At 51.9% G+C, this 20644-nt stretch overlaps 1 protein-coding gene across 4 annotated transcripts; it reads right to left on the reverse strand.

Moving 5' to 3' along the window:
• Window positions 1-650: 650 nt before the first annotated feature.
• Plcb2 (phospholipase C beta 2) lies at window positions 651-20106 on the reverse strand. 4 transcript variants are annotated; one of them, XM_027925716.3, is made up of 32 exons: window positions 19766-20097; window positions 16529-16606; window positions 15821-15889; window positions 15049-15189; window positions 14837-14916; window positions 14700-14753; window positions 14521-14596; window positions 11797-11897; window positions 11469-11635; window positions 11218-11364; window positions 10882-11039; window positions 10547-10629; window positions 10193-10277; window positions 9479-9641; window positions 9260-9372; window positions 9042-9138; window positions 7903-7987; window positions 7650-7774; window positions 7012-7166; window positions 6362-6526; window positions 5674-5773; window positions 5051-5155; window positions 4787-4881; window positions 4571-4649; window positions 4296-4337; window positions 3962-4172; window positions 3714-3879; window positions 3547-3623; window positions 3364-3459; window positions 2779-2836; window positions 2090-2176; window positions 651-1724 (listed from the first exon to the last, which is right to left on the reverse strand). In XM_027925716.3, exons 1-32 carry the CDS (start codon window positions 19847-19849, stop codon window positions 1521-1523), a joined length of 3546 nt encoding a protein of 1181 aa, XP_027781517.2. In that variant the 5' UTR covers window positions 19850-20097; the 3' UTR covers window positions 651-1520. The 4 variants fall into 4 exon arrangements, with proteins under 4 accessions (XP_027781517.2, XP_027781516.2, XP_071464188.1 ...); XM_027925715.3 differs by having other exon boundaries at window positions 4296-4340; XM_071608087.1 differs by lacking the exons at window positions 651-1724; window positions 2090-2176; window positions 2779-2836; ... (1 more) ...; window positions 3547-3623; window positions 3714-3879 and having other exon boundaries at window positions 4063-4172; window positions 4296-4410; window positions 19766-20106.
• Window positions 20107-20644: the final 538 nt, after the last annotated feature.

Consider the following 20644-nt stretch of genomic DNA (forward strand, 5'->3'; position numbering starts at 1 on the left):
ATTCTTATCCTGAAGCTGGGATAGGTGGGACCCCAGAGGCCAGGTCCTTAGAGAGATGGGAAGGGGGAGGGTGCCCCTGTTTACTTTCCAGAGACACAGGTGCTCACCGCTAATGGCACTGCTGTAACTCTGTTAAGAAAACAACCTCTTCCCAGCATCACCCCCACCCTGCTTCTCCCAAGCCATAGCCTGTCCCATTTGGGATTTGGTACTGTGCTGTAGAGAGAGCGGCTTCCCACAGACCCTCTGCAACAATTTTTTTGGGTCAAATACAGCTGCCACAGGGCTATGCATCTGGCCACTCTAGGTCTTCCCAAAGAGGTTCAGGTGGCCTAAAACTTTAGGCACCTTTGCACTAGGTCCTCATGTTCCAGTCCTGAGTGTGGAGACAAGAAGCGCCATATCTGTGTGGGGGTGAAAAGGGAGTGACATGATTTTCCAGTGATTGTGGCATCAGGCCAGCAAGAAGGGGAAGTTACTCTTCTTTAAGCCCAGAGGCAGGGCCATTCCACTGGGCTTTGGAAGGGACCTCACCCTGGGTTCAGTTTCCAAGGAATTCTTTTTCCCCAGCCAACTTCATTTCAAGAATACTCCACTCCCATATCCCCCATTTCCTAGATGGAGAACAGAGGCCAGGCTTAGGCAGGAAATGTTGGGTCATGGTTCTTTAGTAGGAGTAGGAAGGAGAAAAATAAATAAACCACAAATTCAGAAGGGAAAATGATGCTGACCTTGTCAGGCAAACTTAGTGGAATGCATGGTAGGAAGTACCCACCCCAGGCCTAGGGAAAGGGGTGAGCCAGGTTCAGGGTAGGAGCCCAGGAGGCCCAACCTCCATTCTCAACATCAGCCCCAGCCCCACATATCTCAGCAGCTGAGGGCCAGTCTGCTGAGGTAGCTTTTCCATGTCAGCCTCCTGTTCCCCAAAGCAGGAGATAAGGGCAGGAACTTTCTGGAAACAGCTGTCTCCAGGGATTTTTAAGGTAGTAACAGGCTCTATCTCATGGAGCTGACCACACACTACCTACTCAAGATGTGGCCTAGAAGCCTAGTGCCTCATTGTGGCAGGAGGGATTGGGGTTTGGTCCTGCTTGAACCACAGATGCAAGAGTAGAGGTTCCAGGTGGGCAGGTCCATCCCTCCAAGAGAGAAAACTGAATTCTAAGTGGGACAGCACCAGTTGCACACTAGGAAAGGTAAAATGTAGCCAGGGATCCATTTCCCACCTCCTGGTCCATAGTCAACAAATAGATAACACTCATCAAGAAGTGAGGGAAAGAATATCTAGTAGGAAATCAGCTTGGAGAAGACTTTTAGGCCTCAGCTGGGCCCCTGCCCTGATGGGACCTGATTCCTGCCTCTCCTCTAGCCTGGCTATTGAGGAGAGGGCTATAACATGCAAGGGAACCCTGGCTTCCTACAGTTTAAGGTGTTGGAGCTTTTTCCTCCTGGGGGATGGACCCATATCCTACAGAAAGGTCTGAACATCCTTGATAAATGCCCCCAAAGGAATGGGGGCATCAGAGGCGGCTTTCCTGGATGTCTGCCATGGTTGTGAGTGGGTCCTGGCCACATGGCTCCTTGGAGGCTTCACAGACTCTCTCAGGCTTGTCCTCAGCCTCAGAGGGGACGCAGGCCCTGAGGCAGGCCCTCACCGACTCCTTCACCTCAGCCTCCAGGCCCTTCATCCTGGCCTCATACTCCGCCAATGCCTCTTGCTGGAACTGTGGGGACAGCAAGGATCACTGCCTGGCTCAGGAAGGGGCCCTGTCCACCCTCCCTACTCTGGACAGTGGAGCAAGGAGATGCCTGGTCTGTTCAGAGCTTCCAGAAGACTAGGTTGGGAGTTGGGGGGATGGGTAGTGAAGCCTATCAGGGAGTCTCTCAGGAGAGGGATCAAGCAAAGAGATCTGCAGAGCTGCCTCATTTGAAAGCACTTTGGGATCCCTTGAAAACAAGTCTGTGACCCATTGTTGAGGAACCACATTTCCCTTTCCTTGACTCTCCCAGAGTTTCCTCCAGGAACAGGGCCCCTTCCCACCCTGGAGCTTATCCATCTCTGCTGGAACCAAGCCAGTGGTCCTGTTACCCGCTTTTCCATGTCCTGGATCTGTTCCAAGCAGGCTGCCTGCTTTTCCTCCAGCTTTTCCTGGTGCCGCTCCAGGGTATCGGTCATCTGGGAGTAGTGAGAGACAGGGAATCAGGGTGGCACAGGCAGGCAACCTGGGTTGGAATCCAGCTCTAATCCCAGCTAACTAGCTGTAAGACTCGAGACAAGTTGCTTAACCTTTGGGCACTTTTATCAATTTGTAAAATGAGCTCATAGCACCTGGCTCACAGGATTGTGAAGGATTACATGAGATAGCTCCTGTGAAGCACCTGGCATGCAGCCTGGTATAAGGTCAGGACACGGTCCATGGTTGCTCTGTCTCTGTGGTTGGCAATCCCTAGGTAAGCTTTGGGTCCAATCTTAGCAGGGCTTTCCTTCCTCTTTCCTCTCCTTGGTATCTCCGGAGGTCCCCTCACACACCTTTAATTCCTTCCTCCCCTGGCCAGCTAGCTCATAAATCTCCACCTAGGGAAGCCAGCTGGAGGCAGAGCCCTTTAAGCTGGTACCCCAGCCTCCACACGCAAGCCAGATGGGATGCCCCCTCACATCCCCAGTTTGGCACGGACAGTTTTGGGTGGCACCATGTCCTGAGGGCAAAGGAAAGGCCTATGGTTACCCCTTTCTCATCTATCAAGAGAGTGTTTAGGAAGGACACAACCCTTACACACCTGCTTGATGGTCTGCACCACTTCCTGGATGTGGGAGTTGTTAATCTCTCTCTTCAGCCTGTTAGTATAATGGGAATTTTAGAAAGGGGAGGAGGCCCCTGTGGAGAGGAGGGTGGGATGAACTCTCAGGGTATAGGCAATGAGAACTTCAGAGGGCCAGGAACAAGCAGAGGAGCAAGATTGGGAACCCAAGGGAGATAGAGGGGGCCACTGGAGCCCCGGGGCTCTCTGGTGGGACAACTTCCTCATTAAAACATAATGTCCTTCAGGGCATCCATGGGAAACACAGGTGGGGAGCAGAGCTGCCAGAATGGACAGGCTGATGTCCCAAGGCTTCACCTCCCTCTCTGCATGCTTGATTTTCCCTCCAATGCTCCTCTCTGCTCAAGTGGTGTTGGCATCTGTGTTTTGCCTAAGGACACTTTTAGATTGGAGGTGAAAGAGGTGGGATCTTCTTCAGGAGCCAAGGAAGAGGCATATCTCCGGGAAGTGAATTAGGATCCACTTGTAGGGAGTTTTTTTTTTTTTTTTCCCCCTACCAGGAGTGGAGTCTTCTCAGGGTTGGGCCTCCCCTCCAAGGCTCACCTCTCCTGGGCCATCTTGTCAGAGGAAGCTTTGGTCATGGCCTGGATTCTCTCTAGCCTCTTGGCCTCCAGCTTTTTCTTCATCTCTTTGGTGTCACTGCAGGAAGACAGGCATGAGGGAGATGTTTTGCAGCCCAGCCCTTGCTGGGCAGCAGGGAGAGGTGTGCAAAGGAGGCAGCCGTACATCTCTGAGTTCTCCTTGAGGGTCTTCAGCTCTGCAGCGTGTTTCTCTCTGGCCAGCTCCATCATTTTAGCCATTTGCTGCGGGGAAGGAAGCATGGGCTCAGTGAGAAGCCCTTGATTGGGAGTGGGTGAGGTTGGTTGGACTGTGCTCTGTCCCCTGCCTGGCACCTCAGCCACATGCTGCTCCTTGCGTTTCAGAATGCACAGGTACTGTTCCTCGCCCTGCTGTTGTAGTTCCTGCTCCAGCCTTTCCTTCAGTTCCCGCACACGTGAGTCTGCGTCCTCAGTGCCCTCGCCCCGGGCGGCCCCACCAGTCTCCTCGCAGGGCAGGGTCCTGCAGAGGCCATGTGGGAAGAGGCCCTGAGTCCCGGGTGGTGGCTCATGGAAAGAGGCGTGCCGCCCGCCGCTGTGCTTACCTCTTCTTGCGCGAGCCCTTTCCCGGGCGGAGCTTGCTGCAGGTGCTGGGCAGCCCAAGCTCGGCCAGCTGCGCCTCACCGCGCTGCAGCAGCTCCTCCCAACGCCGCACGCCTCGCCGCTCCAGCTCCCGAAGCTCCTTGTCGTGCCGCCGCTGCAGCTTCACGATGCCCTTCAGCTCGCGCAGCTCCTCCGGGCTAGTGGTCTGCGGCTCTGCGGAGGCCCGGATGAGGTGCACGGGCACTCAGACCGCCCCTGGGGGCCTGCTGAGCCCCCAGGAGCCCCAAGTCCTCCCCGGGTTCATACCCAAGAACACAGGAGCTCAGCAGGTCTTACCCACAGCTTCTTTGGGGGCCTCCTCCCTGGCCCTGGCCGTGGCTGCTGTAAGAGCACAGGATGGACTGGCAGATGCCCTGGGCATCCCTTGGCTCAACTGGGCTCTTCCCTGCTCCTTGAGGGTCGCAGTATGGGCATCCCTGCAGTGTACTTTCTCAGCCTTGAGGCTTCAGCCCTTCCCTCCCCAGGTGAAAATCTCCATCGTTTGTGGCCTATAGGTGCAGTCCTAGAGGTGGAGGCCCCTCCAAAAGGTAATCAGATCCCAGAGTGCCTACCTGCTGACCCGTTGCTTGCTGGGGCAGATGATGCTCCATTTACTTGGTGAGCAACTGGACTTATGGATGAGAAGGGCTTCTGCATAGGGAGAGTGAGTTAGAAAGGTGGTTTCAATAGCCCTCTTTCCTTAAGTGGGTACTTTACCTTTACTCCAACCTCCCAAAGAGAGGGCAAAGCTCCTGGGGGTCCCTGGCAGTGATCCAGGCAACACAGACCTCAGGCACACCTCCCATGGCCTCCTTGAGCTTCATAGACTTCTTATCATGGGCATTGAAGAACTTGATGGGGTTGGCAAGGGCAACGGTGAGATCTGGGAGCATAGGGCATTACCAACATGGTGTGTGTGAAGATGGACCTGGAAGCCTCCCCTGTCCTCACCTACCCCAGGAGCCCCTGTACCACTCCACTCTTGAGGCTGGGTTAATGGGAGGAAAAGGAATGGATAGTCTGGGTCTCCTAGCATGTCATGGGCTTCCTACCTGCCCAAGTGTCAGGTACATAGTCCTTCATCTCCAGGAAGATAAACAGCGCAGGCATGGTGAGGGGCATGTTGCTCTCACTGTGCAGGCACAGATGATGATATCCTGTTGGATAGAGTGGGGTGAACAGTGAGCCAGAGCCCATTCCTGTCCAGTACTACATACAAAAAGTCCAGCACTTAAGACTTCTGGCTTTAAGATCAGAGAGACAATTCTGAGTCTAGTACTGTACCTCCCTGACTGTGCATTCTTGGGCAGATTACTTAACTCTCTGAAACTTTTTTTCATCTACAAAATAGGATAATAGTGTCTACCTCATGTGGTTATTGTGAGGATTGAGTTAAAATGTGTTATAAGCCCTTAGCACATTTTAAGTCTCCATAAGTGTCAGATGCTCAGAAAACTATGCCAGTAGTTCCAGAAAATCATGAACATTCTGTTAGGTGACAGAGTTTCCACCTGTCAGGTTCCTGGGGAGATACCATTCCTATCCCACTCCTTAGAGCTGGTAACATGAGGAAGCTAGGTAGGGTCTCAGGGCCTCCTCCCTAAAGTTGTCCCATCTGTGGGTTGGCCCCTGATGCAGACTCCTGGAAAGACTGAAAAAAGAACACATTCCTTACCAGAATTCAGAGCGTTGATGGGGATGATGCGGTGGCCGAGAAATTTATTGCCTTCCTCCATCACAGCCACCCTGAGGGAAGCCAGCTCAGGCATTAAGATCTAGGGAGGGTTTGGGACAGGTCAGGCTGGGAGGGGACAGGGGAATCCAGCTGCCCGCCTCCCTGGCTCCAGAAGTTTTAATGTCAGTGAGAACATGGCAGGTGTTACCAGATATGGTGATGACAGAGAGCACCCTCAGTCATGTACATAGATATCCTTACAGTTCATGCCAAGACTGGTCTCACATAGTGAAGGACTGGAGATGCAGCCCAGGGCTGTGAGAGCCTGGGGCAGAAAATTCTTAGCAACTTTGCAACTGGTGTTCAACAGGAGCAAAAGATTCCCAGGATCCTGAGCCCAGGTTCCTGAGCCCTGAACTGAGAGTTTACATTTTTGCCTCTAACATATACACATGAACGCCCCTGCCCCCCACCGACACACACACACACACACACACACACACACACAACCGCCAACCAAACTAGCTTTTGTAAATCTGAGTTTGGGACTCTTGAAACTCAGGAGGGTACAGGTGAGGGGCAGGGAGAGGAGGAGGAAGATCAAGGAGACCCCTTTATTTCCTCTTATCTATAAACAGAGGTCAAGGACTAGGGGCAGACCCCAGTCCCTGCCCTGCCCTACCCTCACCTTCTCAAAAACAAAGGGCTCCTCTTTCCACACAGGATTGATGGAGTTGGGACTGGGTGACAGCTTGGTGCGATAGCGCCTCTTGGGGTCCCCTGGAAGACCAAACAATTCCACTTCCACATAGGTGCGCACACTGCGTTCTGACAGGAACTGCCCAGAGATGACCTGGGAATGGGGACCCAGGGGAAGCCAGCATCAGATCCCCCACCCAGGCTCTTCCCTAAGTACCTAGGCCTCTGGCTCCCTACACTAAAGAATTCCTTCTTGTGAAGAGCCCCATTCAGTTCTGGCCACGGAGTAGCAGCCATGTGGATCAAGGGTTACAGCTGAGCTCTGAGGACCAAGGTGCTCCCAGCATTCAGGGAAGAGGTGTGCCACCCCACCTCCCCCTGGGCTCTGGCCTGCTCTGCCCACTCTCTTCCCTCCCCCACCTCAGCCTCAGCCCTTCCCCATGGTTTCCATGGGGACCAAGAGGCAGCCTCCAGTGCTGAGGAGGAGGCAGTTTCCAAGGCAACTTGCTACTGCAAGAACTGGCTGGGTTGAAGTCTTCCAGATATCAGGGGAGGGGTCTGGGGGTAGAGGGGTGGGCTCCTGGGCCTTTCTCCTAAAGACCCCAGCCCTCCCAGCTACTTGTCCACCTCTGAACTTGCCGTAATAGAAAGAGTGGTGGCTACCACCACATCAATTCGGTCCACCGAGAAGGGATTGAATTGCTTGTCCAGTCGGCGCATGAACTCATGCTTGAGGAGGTAGCCGCTCTGCCCGTTGAACTCGAACAGTGCCATGTTCTGCTGCATGGGCAGGTCTGGGGCGGGGAGTGAGGAGACACAGTGAGGAAGGCCTGGCCCTGGTCTGTGCCCTGTCTCCTGCACTTCCCAACCCTTCTTGTCTTGAGAATGGGGAGATTGTGTTTCAACCTAGTTCCTTGGGTTGTCTGATCTCTCAGGAAGGGTCCACAACCTGGGGTCAGCAAGAAGCAATGATTCCACCAGGCTGCAAGCTCACAGTGGGCATTGGGGCAGGTGAAGCAGGGGTTCCCACAGACACAGCCAGGCAGAGTGTCCAGAACCCAAGCCAGCCCCTTGGTTTCTTCACATACTTGTTCATACACGAGCAACCGCATTGGCATGAGCCAATGTATTCACACTCCCAAGTGCTCTGGCATGCTCCCAGAGTCAAAACAAGCGCATCAGACACATAGTCTGTTCCTAAGACCCCGGGGGGGGGGTGGTGAAAGTAAAATAGGCAGGGCCCCAGAGAGAGTTCTCAGGGGCTGGGAGTTCCTCACCCATCGTCTGGAAGTTGAGGGCAACCATCTGGCATCCAGCATTCCAGAACATCTGGGGCATGTAGTTGGAGGAGTCCATGCGAGTGCCCTTGGGGTAAATGCGACTCATCTGGCGCTTGTTGTAGCTGCCTCTGAGTATAGGAGCCCAGCCAAGGCTGCTCCACCAAGAGGACCCAACAGCCTACACAGAGAGTCCCGTTCCCAAACCTCCCTTCAGAGCCCCACCCCCAGCTTATTAAAGCCTCAAGGATACTCCACAAACTGCACGGAGGCCTTGGAGAGCAGTTCATAAGCCTTGAGCTCCGTGAAGGAGGAGATGACATAACTTCGGTTCTTCTCTATGAAGAGGAGAAAGGGAGAGGGGAGTCCATGTTTGTCTATCCCTTCAACACAGAGATGCCTCTAACCCAGCATTTCCATGGAAACCTGGGAGTTTAGGGACTGACCTCTGGAAGAAATGTGTAGGGAACTGTGTGTTGGAGTAAAAGGTCTTCACAGTGGACAAGCAAAGGGATGGGAAAGGTGTCACAGTCCCAGAGAGAGGGGCTGCATTTGTGGATGCAAGAGGCTGTGGGAAATGTATTTGTTCTGAGCCTTGTGTGTCAGGAGTATGCTTGAGCATGTTGTGTGCACACGCTTGTCTGTGCACATGCAAAGCATGAGCACATGCCGTGATGTGCACAGGGAGTGAGGCATGTAGGCAATAGCTGAACACATGGAAGAGAGGTGTTCACCATGGTGTATGCCATGGGTGTGCTTGGATGGGGGTGCAGGCTGTGCCATCAGGGATGAGGAGTCAATGTTGAAGGGGCCCAACTGTGCACAGAAGTCTTCGGAAAAGATGCTCATGTTGGGGGCATGCACAGAGGGCAAGAGGCACATGCTGGGCATGCGTCCCAGGAAGATCATGGAAAACAGTGGGGGTGTATGCAAAATGGGAAGGGTAAACAGGGCAGTGTGCACGGGCAGTTTTCTCTACTTTCTGCCTGCTCCCGGGATGTCTCATCCCCCAGGGCCAGGACTTCTGGACTTGGGCCAGCCCTGGCTGCAGTTCAACCCTGAAGCCACAAAACCCAGAGAAGACTGCAGGAGCCCTAGGCAGGCCTTGACTGAGGTGACCTGTCACAACAACCTGCCTGCCACCAACACACTCCAGAACATTCTGTTTGTTGCCAAGTTCCTCTCTACAGTGCTGGGAGACTGGGAGCCACTGCCACTTAAATAAGCCTTGCCTGACTCCTTGACTGGATATTTATAGACAGGGCCCCAAATCCAAGGAAATGGGAAATCCCCCTTCTTCTAACCCCACCCATCGAGCTGCACTGGTCTGAGGACCATCTTCTCCTGAACCTGACCAGTCCTCCCCTCACCCCCAGCCCCATGCTAACGTACGGGCAGAGAACTCGAAAGAGATGAACTTGGTGGGCTGGATGTAATTAACTAGGCTGGACATCTCTTCATAAGCCGTCACCTCCAGGCCTGCGGTGCCCTAGGGAGCAGAGGGGAGTTGTGGAGAAGAGGATAGTACAGAGGCCAGATTACAGCTCTGTGCCCCACCCAGAGGGCTGTGCAGCAGAAGATGGCAGAGGGGCTGGGACGTCCCCACACACCTCATCCGACTGCATCTTCTTCATCTCTTCTTCATCCAGGTTTCCCGACTCCTCTTCCTCTTCCACTTCCACCTCCTCCTCCTCCAGCTCAGACCCTTCCTCACCAGCCCACACTGCCACACACAGCTCTGTCAGCACCCACTTGCAGGCTCCGCCAGGCGTTGACCCTCTCCTACTCCAGATGCCCGGGCCCCACCCCCCTCTTTTCACCTAACTTACCTGTGTCCTCGCCCACTGGGGCCCTGGGCAGGCCATTGCCCTCAGCCTCCCCACTAGGCTCCTTGCTGGGGGCTGCTGAACCAGAAAACTGGTTTTTCTTATTCTTGATGAGGATCTTACCCCGGAGGTCCTCAGGACTGGGCAGAGGGATGCCTGGTTTCAGCTGTGTAGAGGGAAGGGGTATACACTGAGCTCCCCAATGCCAAGCCATGTTCCCTCTGCCATCCACTGTTCTCCTTGTGTCACCTCTCACCCCTGCCCTTTTGTATTAAACTCCTACCTGGCCAAACTTATCCCTGTTCCCAGCAATGCTGTTCTCTTTCACCTGCTCCATCTCCTAGAACACCCTTTCTCTAACTCACTGAGTTAAGCCTGTTGTTTAACTCAGGTCCCAGCTTAGCCAGCATTCCTCTAGGAAGCCTTCCCTGATCCCCTAAGACCAGAGCAGATATGCCCCAGGCACCCCCATAACAACCACTGGTGTGATGGCCTGGTCACTTGCCCATCCCATCACTAGAGGGTAAAAAAAAAAAAAAAAAAAACTGGTCAATAATATACCTTAGAGTTTAGCACAGTACCTGACACTTGGCAGATGACAGGATCCGAGCCTCACAATCCAGCCAAATGAATCCCAGTGTCTTTGGAGACACCCCTTCCCTAACCTGGCACCCATTTGTCCCAAGGCCCAGAGGCCTGACAGCAGACTTCACTCACTGGGAATTTTTCCAAGGGCTCTGTGAGCAGCATATCCCCAAACATCGTCCTGCAGTACTCAGCCATCTTAGCCTGTTGGCGGGGTCTGTAGGAAGCAGAAGTGAGAATGGGAGTTCAACAGCTCAGCCCCAACCCTCTTGTCCATCTTTTTCTTCCCTAGATGACCCAGTTCAGGGGCCCAGGAGGTGCGGGGGGCAGGGCTACAGGCTGGAGAATCTGGGGTTCCCAGGAAACTGTTGAGATCTGGGAGAGAGCCAGACTGATGGCTAGAGGCCAGGGACAGCTAGGGAGGCAGTTGCAAGCAGAGATTGGGAACCAGGTAGAGAATGAAGCTGCATGGGCCTGGATACGCACGAGTCCACATGGTTTTCAAATGACAGGATGACGGGATAGGGAGAGGTCTTAAAGGCACTTTCTGCAATTGCTTCAATAGCTTCCTGGAGGAGAAGGGGACTCAGCAGAGAGGTCAGTGTTCTGGCTGCCCCTCCCCATGGTACCTTTCCTCACTCCCCAGTCTCAATACATACATAAGACTGATGGCCTCTCTTGACGCCCCCCATCCCCTCTGTCCCTGTAGTCTCCACACTGGTCTGAAGCTTTCCAGAATTCCTCCTGTCTAGCTTCACTCTCTTAGCCTCAAAAAGGCTTTTCCCAACTGCCACTGCCACCACCTCCACCCAGAGTCTCACCTTGAACAAGATGTCTGTGGTCATGGTGAAGCCATGGGTAATAATGGGCTCCTCGTCAGGGGGCTTCCCCTTCCAGCAGTCCAGCTCCACACAGCGGCAGCCAGACAGCAGCACCTGACGGTACATCTCAGCCGAGGAAAGGCCTGAGAACTGGCCAGCTGAGCCAGGACGGGGAAGGGGCAGGGGCGTCACTCAAGGGCAGGCAAGCCCCCACTCCCCATCACGATCTGTCTTATTGGCAGGGTCAGTGGCATATGGATGACATCTGCAGATGAACTAGGGAATGGGAGCAGGCCCTGTCAAAGGAGAGGTCAGCAACAGGTTGCCAGGGCCCACCTGTCAGGTAGGTGTTGTGTGAGGAGTTGATGAAGTAATGATTGAGAGGCTGCGTCATGTCATGGTGGAGCAGCAGCTTGTCCTGGGCCAGCACACTGTTCTCTGGCCCACAGAGAAACCAGACCATGCCCTCAGGTGACAGCTGGCCTGGGGACAGAGGATAGCTATCAGGGCTGCATCCTGGCTGCCAGGGCAAGACAGCTGCCAGGGCTCAGTCCAGCTGCCAGGGGAAGCAGGCCCTTAGTCCTCACCCCTCTGCACGTTGATGCCACTGGGTTCATATTTGTCGATGAGGCCCTGCACCTGTTCAGGTCTCGCTGGTGGGAACAGCAAGGAGTTGAGCCGAGAGTCACGCTGTTTCTGGTTGATGAATTTGGTCAGGTGCTCCTTGGTCATGTAGGGTTTGGCCTTAGCATGGCTGCAGACCAGAGAGAAGAGCACAGGTCCATATCCCTTGGGCCTGGATGCTTGATAACCCACTTCTCCAGTGAAGGTTCCTGATTCCCAAAAGGGCAATTGGGAGGAGGGAACTGCCAGCCACCACTCCTCCCCAAGCGGGGCCCAGCCCAAGAAGCTCACTAGGAAGTGAAGATCTCGTCTATTTCTGGCCGAGGACAGAGGCTCATGAGAAAACTCTTGTAGACAGATTCTGGGAAGTCCTCAGGATTGATAGCATCATTCTGAGGGAACAGACACTTTATTATCTCTGTCCCCACCTACTCAGAGCTAAGACCCACAACCTAAGCCCAACTCTGGGCAAGGTGACTTGATCAGAGAAGGTACTCAAATTAGACAGACAGAGAACTGACATCCTCAGCACCTTTGAGAAAAGCCCTGATTACTGATCAGATAGCATGCTTAGCTAGTTTACTTTGACTCTGGTTTTGGGCAATGGCTAGTTCCTTAGCTAGAATAGGATTGGAACTAAGAATGACCAGAGCAAGGAGAAGAAGTGAGAAGTGAGTGACTATTTTCCAGAGCAGGGGGCTACATTTTTCTTTTTTTAAAAAAAGGGAAGGAAATTTTACAAAAAGAAGTAGTTTGAGGGACTGGGGTTGTGGCTCAGTGGTAGAGTACTTGCCTAGCATGTGTGAGGCACTGGGTTTGATTCTCAGTACCACATAAAAAATAAATAAATAAAGATGTTGTGTCCATCTACAACTAAAAATTAAAAATTAAAAAAAGAAGTAATCTGAATATAAACATGTATGTACCTAACAACAGAGTTCTGAAATACAAGAAGCCAAAACTGTCAGAACTGCAGGAAAAAAGATAATTCAACAATAGTTGGGAACATCAAAAGCAAAAGGGACCAAAAAAGAAAGAAAGGACTTCATAAAAATGTAAAACTTTAGTGCTCCAAAGGACCCCATTAAGAAAGTGAAAAGAAAATCCACAGAATGGGATTAAAAAAAACTGCAAAGCAGATATCTGATAAGAGATAATAACAACAATAAAGACAACCCAATTGAAAGATGGACACTGGATATGAATAGATCTTTCTGCAAAGAAGATATAAAAATGACCAATAAGCACATGAAAAGATGCTCAACATCATTAGTCATTGGAGAAATGCAAATGAAAACCACAATGAGATACACTTCACTCCCACTAGGATGGCTGAAATAAAAGACAGTAACAGCGTTGGTGGGACGTGGGAAAAATACCCTTGTACAATGCTGGTGGGATTGTAAAATGGTGCAGTTACTTTAGATAACAGTCTGGCAGTTCCTCAAAATGCTAAATATAGAGTTACCATATGACCCAACAATTTCACCCATACATATATAGCCAAGAGAATTGAAAACAAATCCACACAAAGTCATGTACACAAGTGTTCATAGCAGCATTATTCATACTAGCCCCAAAGTGGAAAAAAACAAAATGTCCATCAACTCATGAAGAGAAAAATAAAATGTGATATATACATCCAATGGAATACAATTCCATAATAAAAAGGAATGAAGTACTGACATGCTACAATATGGATGAACCTGGAAAACATTATGCTAACTGAATGCAGCCCAATGTCAAAGACTACATACTGTATGATTGCATTTATGTGAAATGTCCATAAGAGGCAAATCTATAGAAGTAGAAGCAGAAAAGAAATTAGTAGTAATCATGGATTCTGTGCCTTTGTATTTTGTCCCCTTTCCCCTCCAAGAACAACAACAACAACAACAGAATTAATCCTGTCTTTCAGGATCACACTGGAAAGACAATATTGGTCTTAGTTTGGAGCAGAAGGTCTGAACAAGAGAGCCTGACGAGATCTCCCCAAGCTCATCTCTGCCTCTGCAGCTGCAGCTCCAAGCCAAGACAGATCAATAGCCTCAACTGGGACCGAAGGAAAGCAGATAAATAAGGAGGACATAGCTAAGGTGGGAATTAATTCAGGAAGGAAGAGAAAAGGAGAGTGGATGAGTTGATCACCCATAGGCAAGCAGTGCAGGCTGTGAGGACCACCACTCCCCCACCCCATTCTTGAATCCAGTGTGATTGATTGCACTTGGGTGTCACCAACTCCACAGATATGTGACTGTGGGGGAAAAGCTCCTCCTGAATTCATAAGGACAGGAGACCAGCAGGATCTTCATTTTATTCATTTATAATATTCTAAATTCTTACTAAGAGAAAATACTCCATGGAGTGCAGGTAATGACCTATATAAGGCACTGGTCAAGGGGGACAGAGGACTGAGATCTACTTCCCTGGCCAGGCTTGAACCCTGACTCAGAGCCATATCTGCCTGGAGGAATCCCTTTTGGTAATTCACATAAGGTACCTCATGGGGTGAATCTGCTTGCAGCTTGTAATGAAAAATTAATTACCTAATGAAAAAGAAAGAGGAAAATTCATTTTTATCTTGAGTTGAAGTCTGTGTCCTGACAGCCTCCACCCTTGGTTCTGGTCCTCTCTCCAGAGCCCTGCAGAATAGTCTCTTCCTGAGCTGTCAGATGGCTGCAGGCAGCCTCCTGCCCCAGCTGACCTTATCTCACTCTTTCAGGCTGAAAACACACTGACCATTTCTACTGCTGACCCTTAACAGTCCATCAACTGCTGCTCCCCAACTCTACACACTGACCTGCTCTGAACCCAGCATCTCATCCTTTTTGCCCTGGTCCCACATCTATGCCTAGTGTAAGGAACCAATGGCTTTAGGGTTAGTTGTTATTTGGGGTTATTGGTGGCACTGCAAGGCCATTTCTTCACTGCTCCACTTTCCATCATTCTTAGCCAAGTTGTTCTCTCGTGGGAGTGAGAATTTGGTGAATGGGCTGCGGGTGAAGAACTACTCACCTTCCCCTTTGCCAGGTGACAGGCACTGAGAGCAGCTTCCACCCGCTTGCGGTCAGCAGGAAACATCTGGAAAAAACTGAAGAAGCAGAGAAAGGCACCAGGCAAAGAGGAGTCATGCCTAGAAAGAGAAGGCCTGGGGAGCTAGGTTGAAGTATGGGGAGGGAGTTGGGGAGACTCACTTCTTCACAGGAATCTTCCCTTCAGGGGTCAGTTGCATCTTGAGCTTCACCAGGCTGGAGGAACAGAAAGCAGCCCATCAGGGTCGGGGGCAGGCATGCCTGGCCCCAGAGCTAAGTCCAGGTGGACAGGCACTTACATCTTGTCCAGGAAGGTGCTGCGGGGGGCATTGGCCGTCAATGGGTGCTTGGCCAGAGCTAGTACATCTTCAGCCCAGTCCTGTAGGACCACAGAACCCAGCGGTCAGGCCCATGACCACAAGGGTGCCCCTGACCACACCATAGCCTATGTCTCTCAGGAAGTTCAGGCTATCCCAGATGTCAAGACCCAGACCAGGCATTCCCTGAGCACCTTGCCCACGTTCTCCTTGTAGGATACAAAGTTGTGGAAGGTGAGGTCCACCATGTCGGGGCCGGACACCACTGTAAGTGTCTTCAGCAGGAAGTGGTTATCTGGAAAGTCCATGTTGAAGACATCCCGGAGCTTCTGGCTCTATTACAAGTGATGAGGGTTGGAGGCATGCTCTTATCCCTCCCCAATGAGCCTTCCCTGTCCCTCCCCCTCATCCACTTGAATTGTGGCCCACTAGAGCAAAATCCTACCCTATCCTAGGAACCAGGCCTGGGCATCTCCCAAAGCCTGACTCTAGTAGAAAGGAGTAGAAAGGGTAGAAATGAGAGGCCCACAGGAAGAGATTAGCTAAGGCAGTGCAAGTCCTGTGTTTTGATTGCCACTTTTGTTTGAAGATGGATTCTTAGCTCCCAGAGTCAGGGAATCCTGCTTCCCTCTAATCCCTTCCTCCAATTTTCCTACCAGCATTAGGCAAATATAGGCAAATCAGTAGGGGGCAAGGTGTAAGCAATACCTCCTGGGGAGTCTGGGGTACTCTGGGAGTAGGAGCTATCCCCTCTCTTCCCACACTCTCACTATCTCTGCTCATGGTGTCCAGGTGAGCCCAGGAGCAGCCACACCCTTCCTTAGCTCTGGCTGGGTCCTTGCTACCCAGCCCAGGAACTATTCCCTTTGTTCCAGAGATGAGACTTCTCATCTTCACAGGGACTCCTGATCTTGCCCCATGGATCTGGCAGCCATGATGAGCCTAGGCCGCTCTGAGACCACCTACCTTGGGAATCTTGGCAAACTTCCCAAAGCGGGTGTCCCGGATGCTAGTGATATCCAGAAACTCCATCTCCTGGAAGGGAGCTCCCAGTAAGAACAAAGAAGGAATATGGGACAAAAAGGTCAGGACAAGAATGAAAAACAGAACCAGGAGCTTCCACACCCCTTCAAATCTTGGCCAACTACCCTCTCTAGATACCAAGGCTTCTTAAAGCCACCTGGACCCCAACCTTCCCTTCCCACCAATTAGCTTCTTCTATCTTGAAGACCCTCCTCCCTTCTTCTCAGTTTATCCCTTCTCTGGCACAGAAGCTGTGGTTTGAAGCTTCTCCCTCGGCATCCTAGTATCTCTCCACCTGCTGTTCCTTCCTTCTGCCTGATCACCAAGGCTCTTCTCTGACCTCTGAGCCTTTAGGTAATCCAGAGCCACTGGCAAAGCAGAGTCCTTCCATAGCAGCTGTTTTTCCTTTCCCCGTGTCTCTCTAGGGGATGTTAAGGCTGGAGCAACTGGGCTGCAGCAGCCATGTTTGAAATGACTATATTCTCTCTCCCAGAGTGAACAACTCTACCTGTAGAGAACCCCCCAGAACCACCCTTTCAGGCCATTCTTTACTCCCCAGCATCCACGCCTCTACCCCATACTATCAAGAGTCTGGTTGGTCTCATTGGATGAGCAAGAGCCCAGGGGCTTGGTGGGTAGGGGCTGCCTCACCTTACTCTGATAGGTCCAGTACAAGTAATAGCCCTTGGGATCCACACGGAGGATAACTGGGGAGGCTACTGCAGTTTCCTGCAGAGAGAAGGGGTCTGTCCTGAGACCTCAGGCCAAGCTTCCCTGGCCCAGGGCAAGGGTTTCAGAGTTCATCTTCCTAGAAGGTGCTTGTCCCAGAAATCCGAATGCATTTCCTTAAGATGGGAGGGATTGAGGGCTGGAGATAGCATTTCCAGAAGACAAGAGGCTTCCCCTCTAAGCCTCAAAGAGAAGTGTTCTCTCTAGACCCCAAACAAGGTACTGGTTGTTCCCCACCTCATCATGTTTTCAAGCGTCACGGTTCCAGTAAAGGGATAGAATGCCTGTCCCCAAGACTCCCTGCTCCTACCTAGGAGAACTTAACACAATGAGAATCAAGGACCCTAAATCCTGAACCCACTACCAAGACTCTGCACAATCCAACTGCTTCCTAACTCCTCACATACCCATCCTCCATCCATGACTGTCCCCAGTCAGTGGCCCCATAGCCACCAAGTGCCTTCCCACCTCAAAACTGAAGCACTTCAGCCTGAAATACCTTCAAGAATCAGACCACACCTCATCCCTCAGGAAAGTCTTCTCTGAACTGTGCTATAATCATTAGTATTCACTGACCTAGAAGCACATCTAGGGAAATTCCAGGAACTGATGGACTCCAGGGCAATAAGCCTGAGCTAGACCATGAGCTTGGTGCTCAGTGCTTGAGCTTGGGATTTGCTGAATGAGAAAGTGAATAAATGCATGAATGGTCTCACCTTCTAAGTCCCTGTTCTATTCACAGAGCACATAGGCTACCTTTTAACAGGCTTTGAATGTGAATATAACAATATATTAAAATTGAAGTTTCCAACGAGGCTTGGTAGTTACTACAGACCAAATGCAGAATTTACAAAGGAAATTATCAAAGAAATGTTCTCAGATCAGAGGTGTTTAGAGTCTGGGGAAAAGATTTTTGCAACAGGCAATTTTGAAGGAAACAGTGCTGTGAGCTCCATTCCCTTCCCCCACAAGGGAGGGTTGAGGTACCTCACCCCTCACCTCAAACTTAGGGAGGGGTTTCAGCTCTCTTTGGAGAGCTCTTGTGACTCCTGCAACTGTGGGGTATAATGGACTGGACCAGCCAGGAAACCAAGTAGGTGACATGCACTGACTTTGTGCAAGGCAGATCAGAGAGATGCTGGTGTGTCAAATGAGCCTGTGCCCCAAGAGTGGAGAGTGTGTTGTTGGAGTCCAGAGTGGGTCCATGGGGGATGGAAGGGGAAAGGGTCCACAAAGGGCTAAAAAAGTAATTGCCTGAAATAGAGACGTCAGGGGACCCAAGCAAGAGAACCTCAGTTCAGAATGGAGGGTCTTGTAAGAATTATTAAAAGGGTCCAATAGAGGGGGAAAAATGCTTTAAACCTCTGTCAGTCTCAGAATGCCTGACCCTGTTTATGCCAGTAGCCAGTACCATTCAAGAAAGAACTTTGTTACCCCTTCCTCACCTGGTCCTGGAGGAAGAGGAGGAAGAGGAGAAGAGAATCTCACCACTTGCCCCATGTAGAGACTCTGCAGCCACCCTACCTGTGCCCCAAACCATTCCTGGAGGGCCTGGTGCAATGACAAACAAGGTCTGAGTTTTGATTCTAAGTAGTTTCTCAAATAGGACCAAGTTTTGACCATCATGACCATTGGACTACTACCTAAGGGTGAAAGTATCGTGGCTAGCTGAGTTTGTTTACACAGCCAGGAGGAGAACTTGTCCCTCCAATACGTCTAGAGGGACTGCGAGAGACTAGAAAGGAGAGACTGGAGTCAGGATTTGATTATCCCATGCATTGTGCTTTTTCAACATGGTACAACATACCCTTACCATCTGCTAACTATGCTGAAATTAGTCTGAGAAGGGGCATGTTTCACAGGGGCATGTGCCCTGCTACTAGGCTTGGAACTTTTTGCTCCCACAAATCTGGATCCAGGGATATGTAGTGTTTCACCTTTGGAAGGGGAAGGGGCCAACCAGGTGCAGGTTGGGGAGAAGGGCACATAGCAGGTCCCCACCCATGGTGACCCTCTTCCCATTCAGGTTATGCACAGTGTCCAGAGGAACTGAGAGAAGCCACATCACTTTTCATTCTGAGCCACTTCCCTCATTCCACAGACTCCTGGGACATGCCATCCTCATGCTACCACCATGCCACATGAACCACAACACTCCTAGGGAAATTGAAAGTGTCTCACCCTAGGGCCCCTCCCCATAGCCAAGACCAGATTCCTCAGCCTATGAAAGGCCTAGGCCCAGATCTTCTCATCTCACCCATAAGCTGGACAAGCCAGATCTAAGGCCCTCTCCTCCAGAGATGAACCATCATTTCTTTTCCGGGACCAACAACTTAGGCTGGCCAGCCCAGTAGCCAACTTCCCTTCCCTGAAGGAGAGTCCCTATATTATCATTCTCTCTGGCCCAAGAGAATCCCTGACCAATGGCAATGTTTTTAGGGTCCAGGAAGACCAGAGGCTGGCAAGCAGGTCCCAGTTTTGGGAGGAGCAGATGCAGTGGAAGCAGGGGTACAGCTCAACAGTGCCTTCCCCTTCCCCTGCAGACATGCTGCTGGCGTCATGGAGCAAGGCTGAGCCCATGAGAGGAAGCAGAAGTCAATTCCTTCCCAGGCCCCTAGGAGAAGGAGGCTTCAGTTCTCACTTGGGTCCAGGGGCTTTCTGGGGTGACCCCACAGCGACTCAGGGGAGAGCAGTGTTCCTATGGGACAGGGCCAGTACATCCCATAGAGAGGGGTGAAAAAGACAGCTTTGGGACTCTGAGCCCTCTGCTGGAGCAAAAGCAGGGTGTCTAAGCTGGGGGTAGTGCTGGCTCATCTCTTTTTCTGGCTCTAAGCTCTGGGGCACACTTTCTTCCTATTGATGCTGAAGCCAGGAGCAACAAGCCCTGTTCTTCTCGGGGCAGGGGAGGGGCATCAGGCTTTGGGAAAGACAGATTTAGACCAAAGAAACCACTTCTATGAGCCTTGGCCCAGCTGCCAGGGCCACACACCCTCATCTCCAGGCTTGTTTATCCCGGCAGTTGTGTCAGCTGCCTGGCCAAACCACACAGGCGCCTGGGTCCTAGCAGACATAAACCAACCATCTACCCCAGGCAGAGCCCCCTAGCAACCAGGCCCCCGCCACCCTGTGCCCCAGCAGACTAGGCCCCTGCCTACTCACATCGTCCCATTTGATGAAGCGCTCCCCTTGGCTCAGATAGGCCTTCACCTTGGGGGGCAGCAGGACAGGGTTCAGCAGAGACATGGTGCCAAGAGTCCCTCTTTGGAGAGGCTGGGCAGACACAGCAGGCAGGAGAAAAAAAGGCAGGCCTACAGGAGGGGGAGCCAGGCTAGGCTTACATGGCACCCGCCCAGAGCTGGTCTGGATGTCTGGGTGCTCTTATAGCTCACGGGATGGCAGTGGCTGGGTGCAGGGCCCAGAACTCCTGTCAGAGGCCCATCTGCTTTGTAAATCAGCCTCCTCCCACCCTGCCTGCAGCAAGGGACTGCAGTCACTGCTCCTGCCCAGGGAGGCTGGGCTCCCCTCCTTGAAGCCCCCGCCCTCACCCTGTGCCTCAGCACTTCCTGCTTAGGGCTTCCTTCTCTGTGCTGCTCAAAACCCAGAGGCAGGTCATGCGGTCTGGTCGCCTGGAGCCAGGACCTCTCAGTCCCAGAAGTTGTCCTTTGTCAAATTTGACCAAAGGACTAGAAAAAGAGCAATAAGGTCGCCTGGAGGGGATGGTGTTGACCAGTCTTGGACTGAAGAGGGGGTGCAAAGAGTTCATAAGAGAAGTCCAGCAGGGGTCTGTCCCTAGAGGGTGGGATCACCCTGGGAGGTGGGCGGTGGGGATGGGGACTGGGTCCAGCTGTGATTCAGTGTTTTGAATAAGCAAAGTTAGCAAAACATTAAGCAAAATTAGCAGTACACCAAGCTCCTATTTCTCAGTGCTTCCTCTCCATGAAAATGAGGGCCAGGTGAGGCAATCATGCCCTTCACACAAGACTCCTTGTGGGCCTTGTGAGGCCTGGAGCCTTCACTGACCAGCCACCAGCCACCATC

Source organism: Marmota flaviventris, chromosome 2 (assembly GCF_047511675.1).
Source record: "Marmota flaviventris isolate mMarFla1 chromosome 2, mMarFla1.hap1, whole genome shotgun sequence".
NCBI classification, from domain to species: Eukaryota; Metazoa; Chordata; class Mammalia; order Rodentia; family Sciuridae; genus Marmota; species Marmota flaviventris.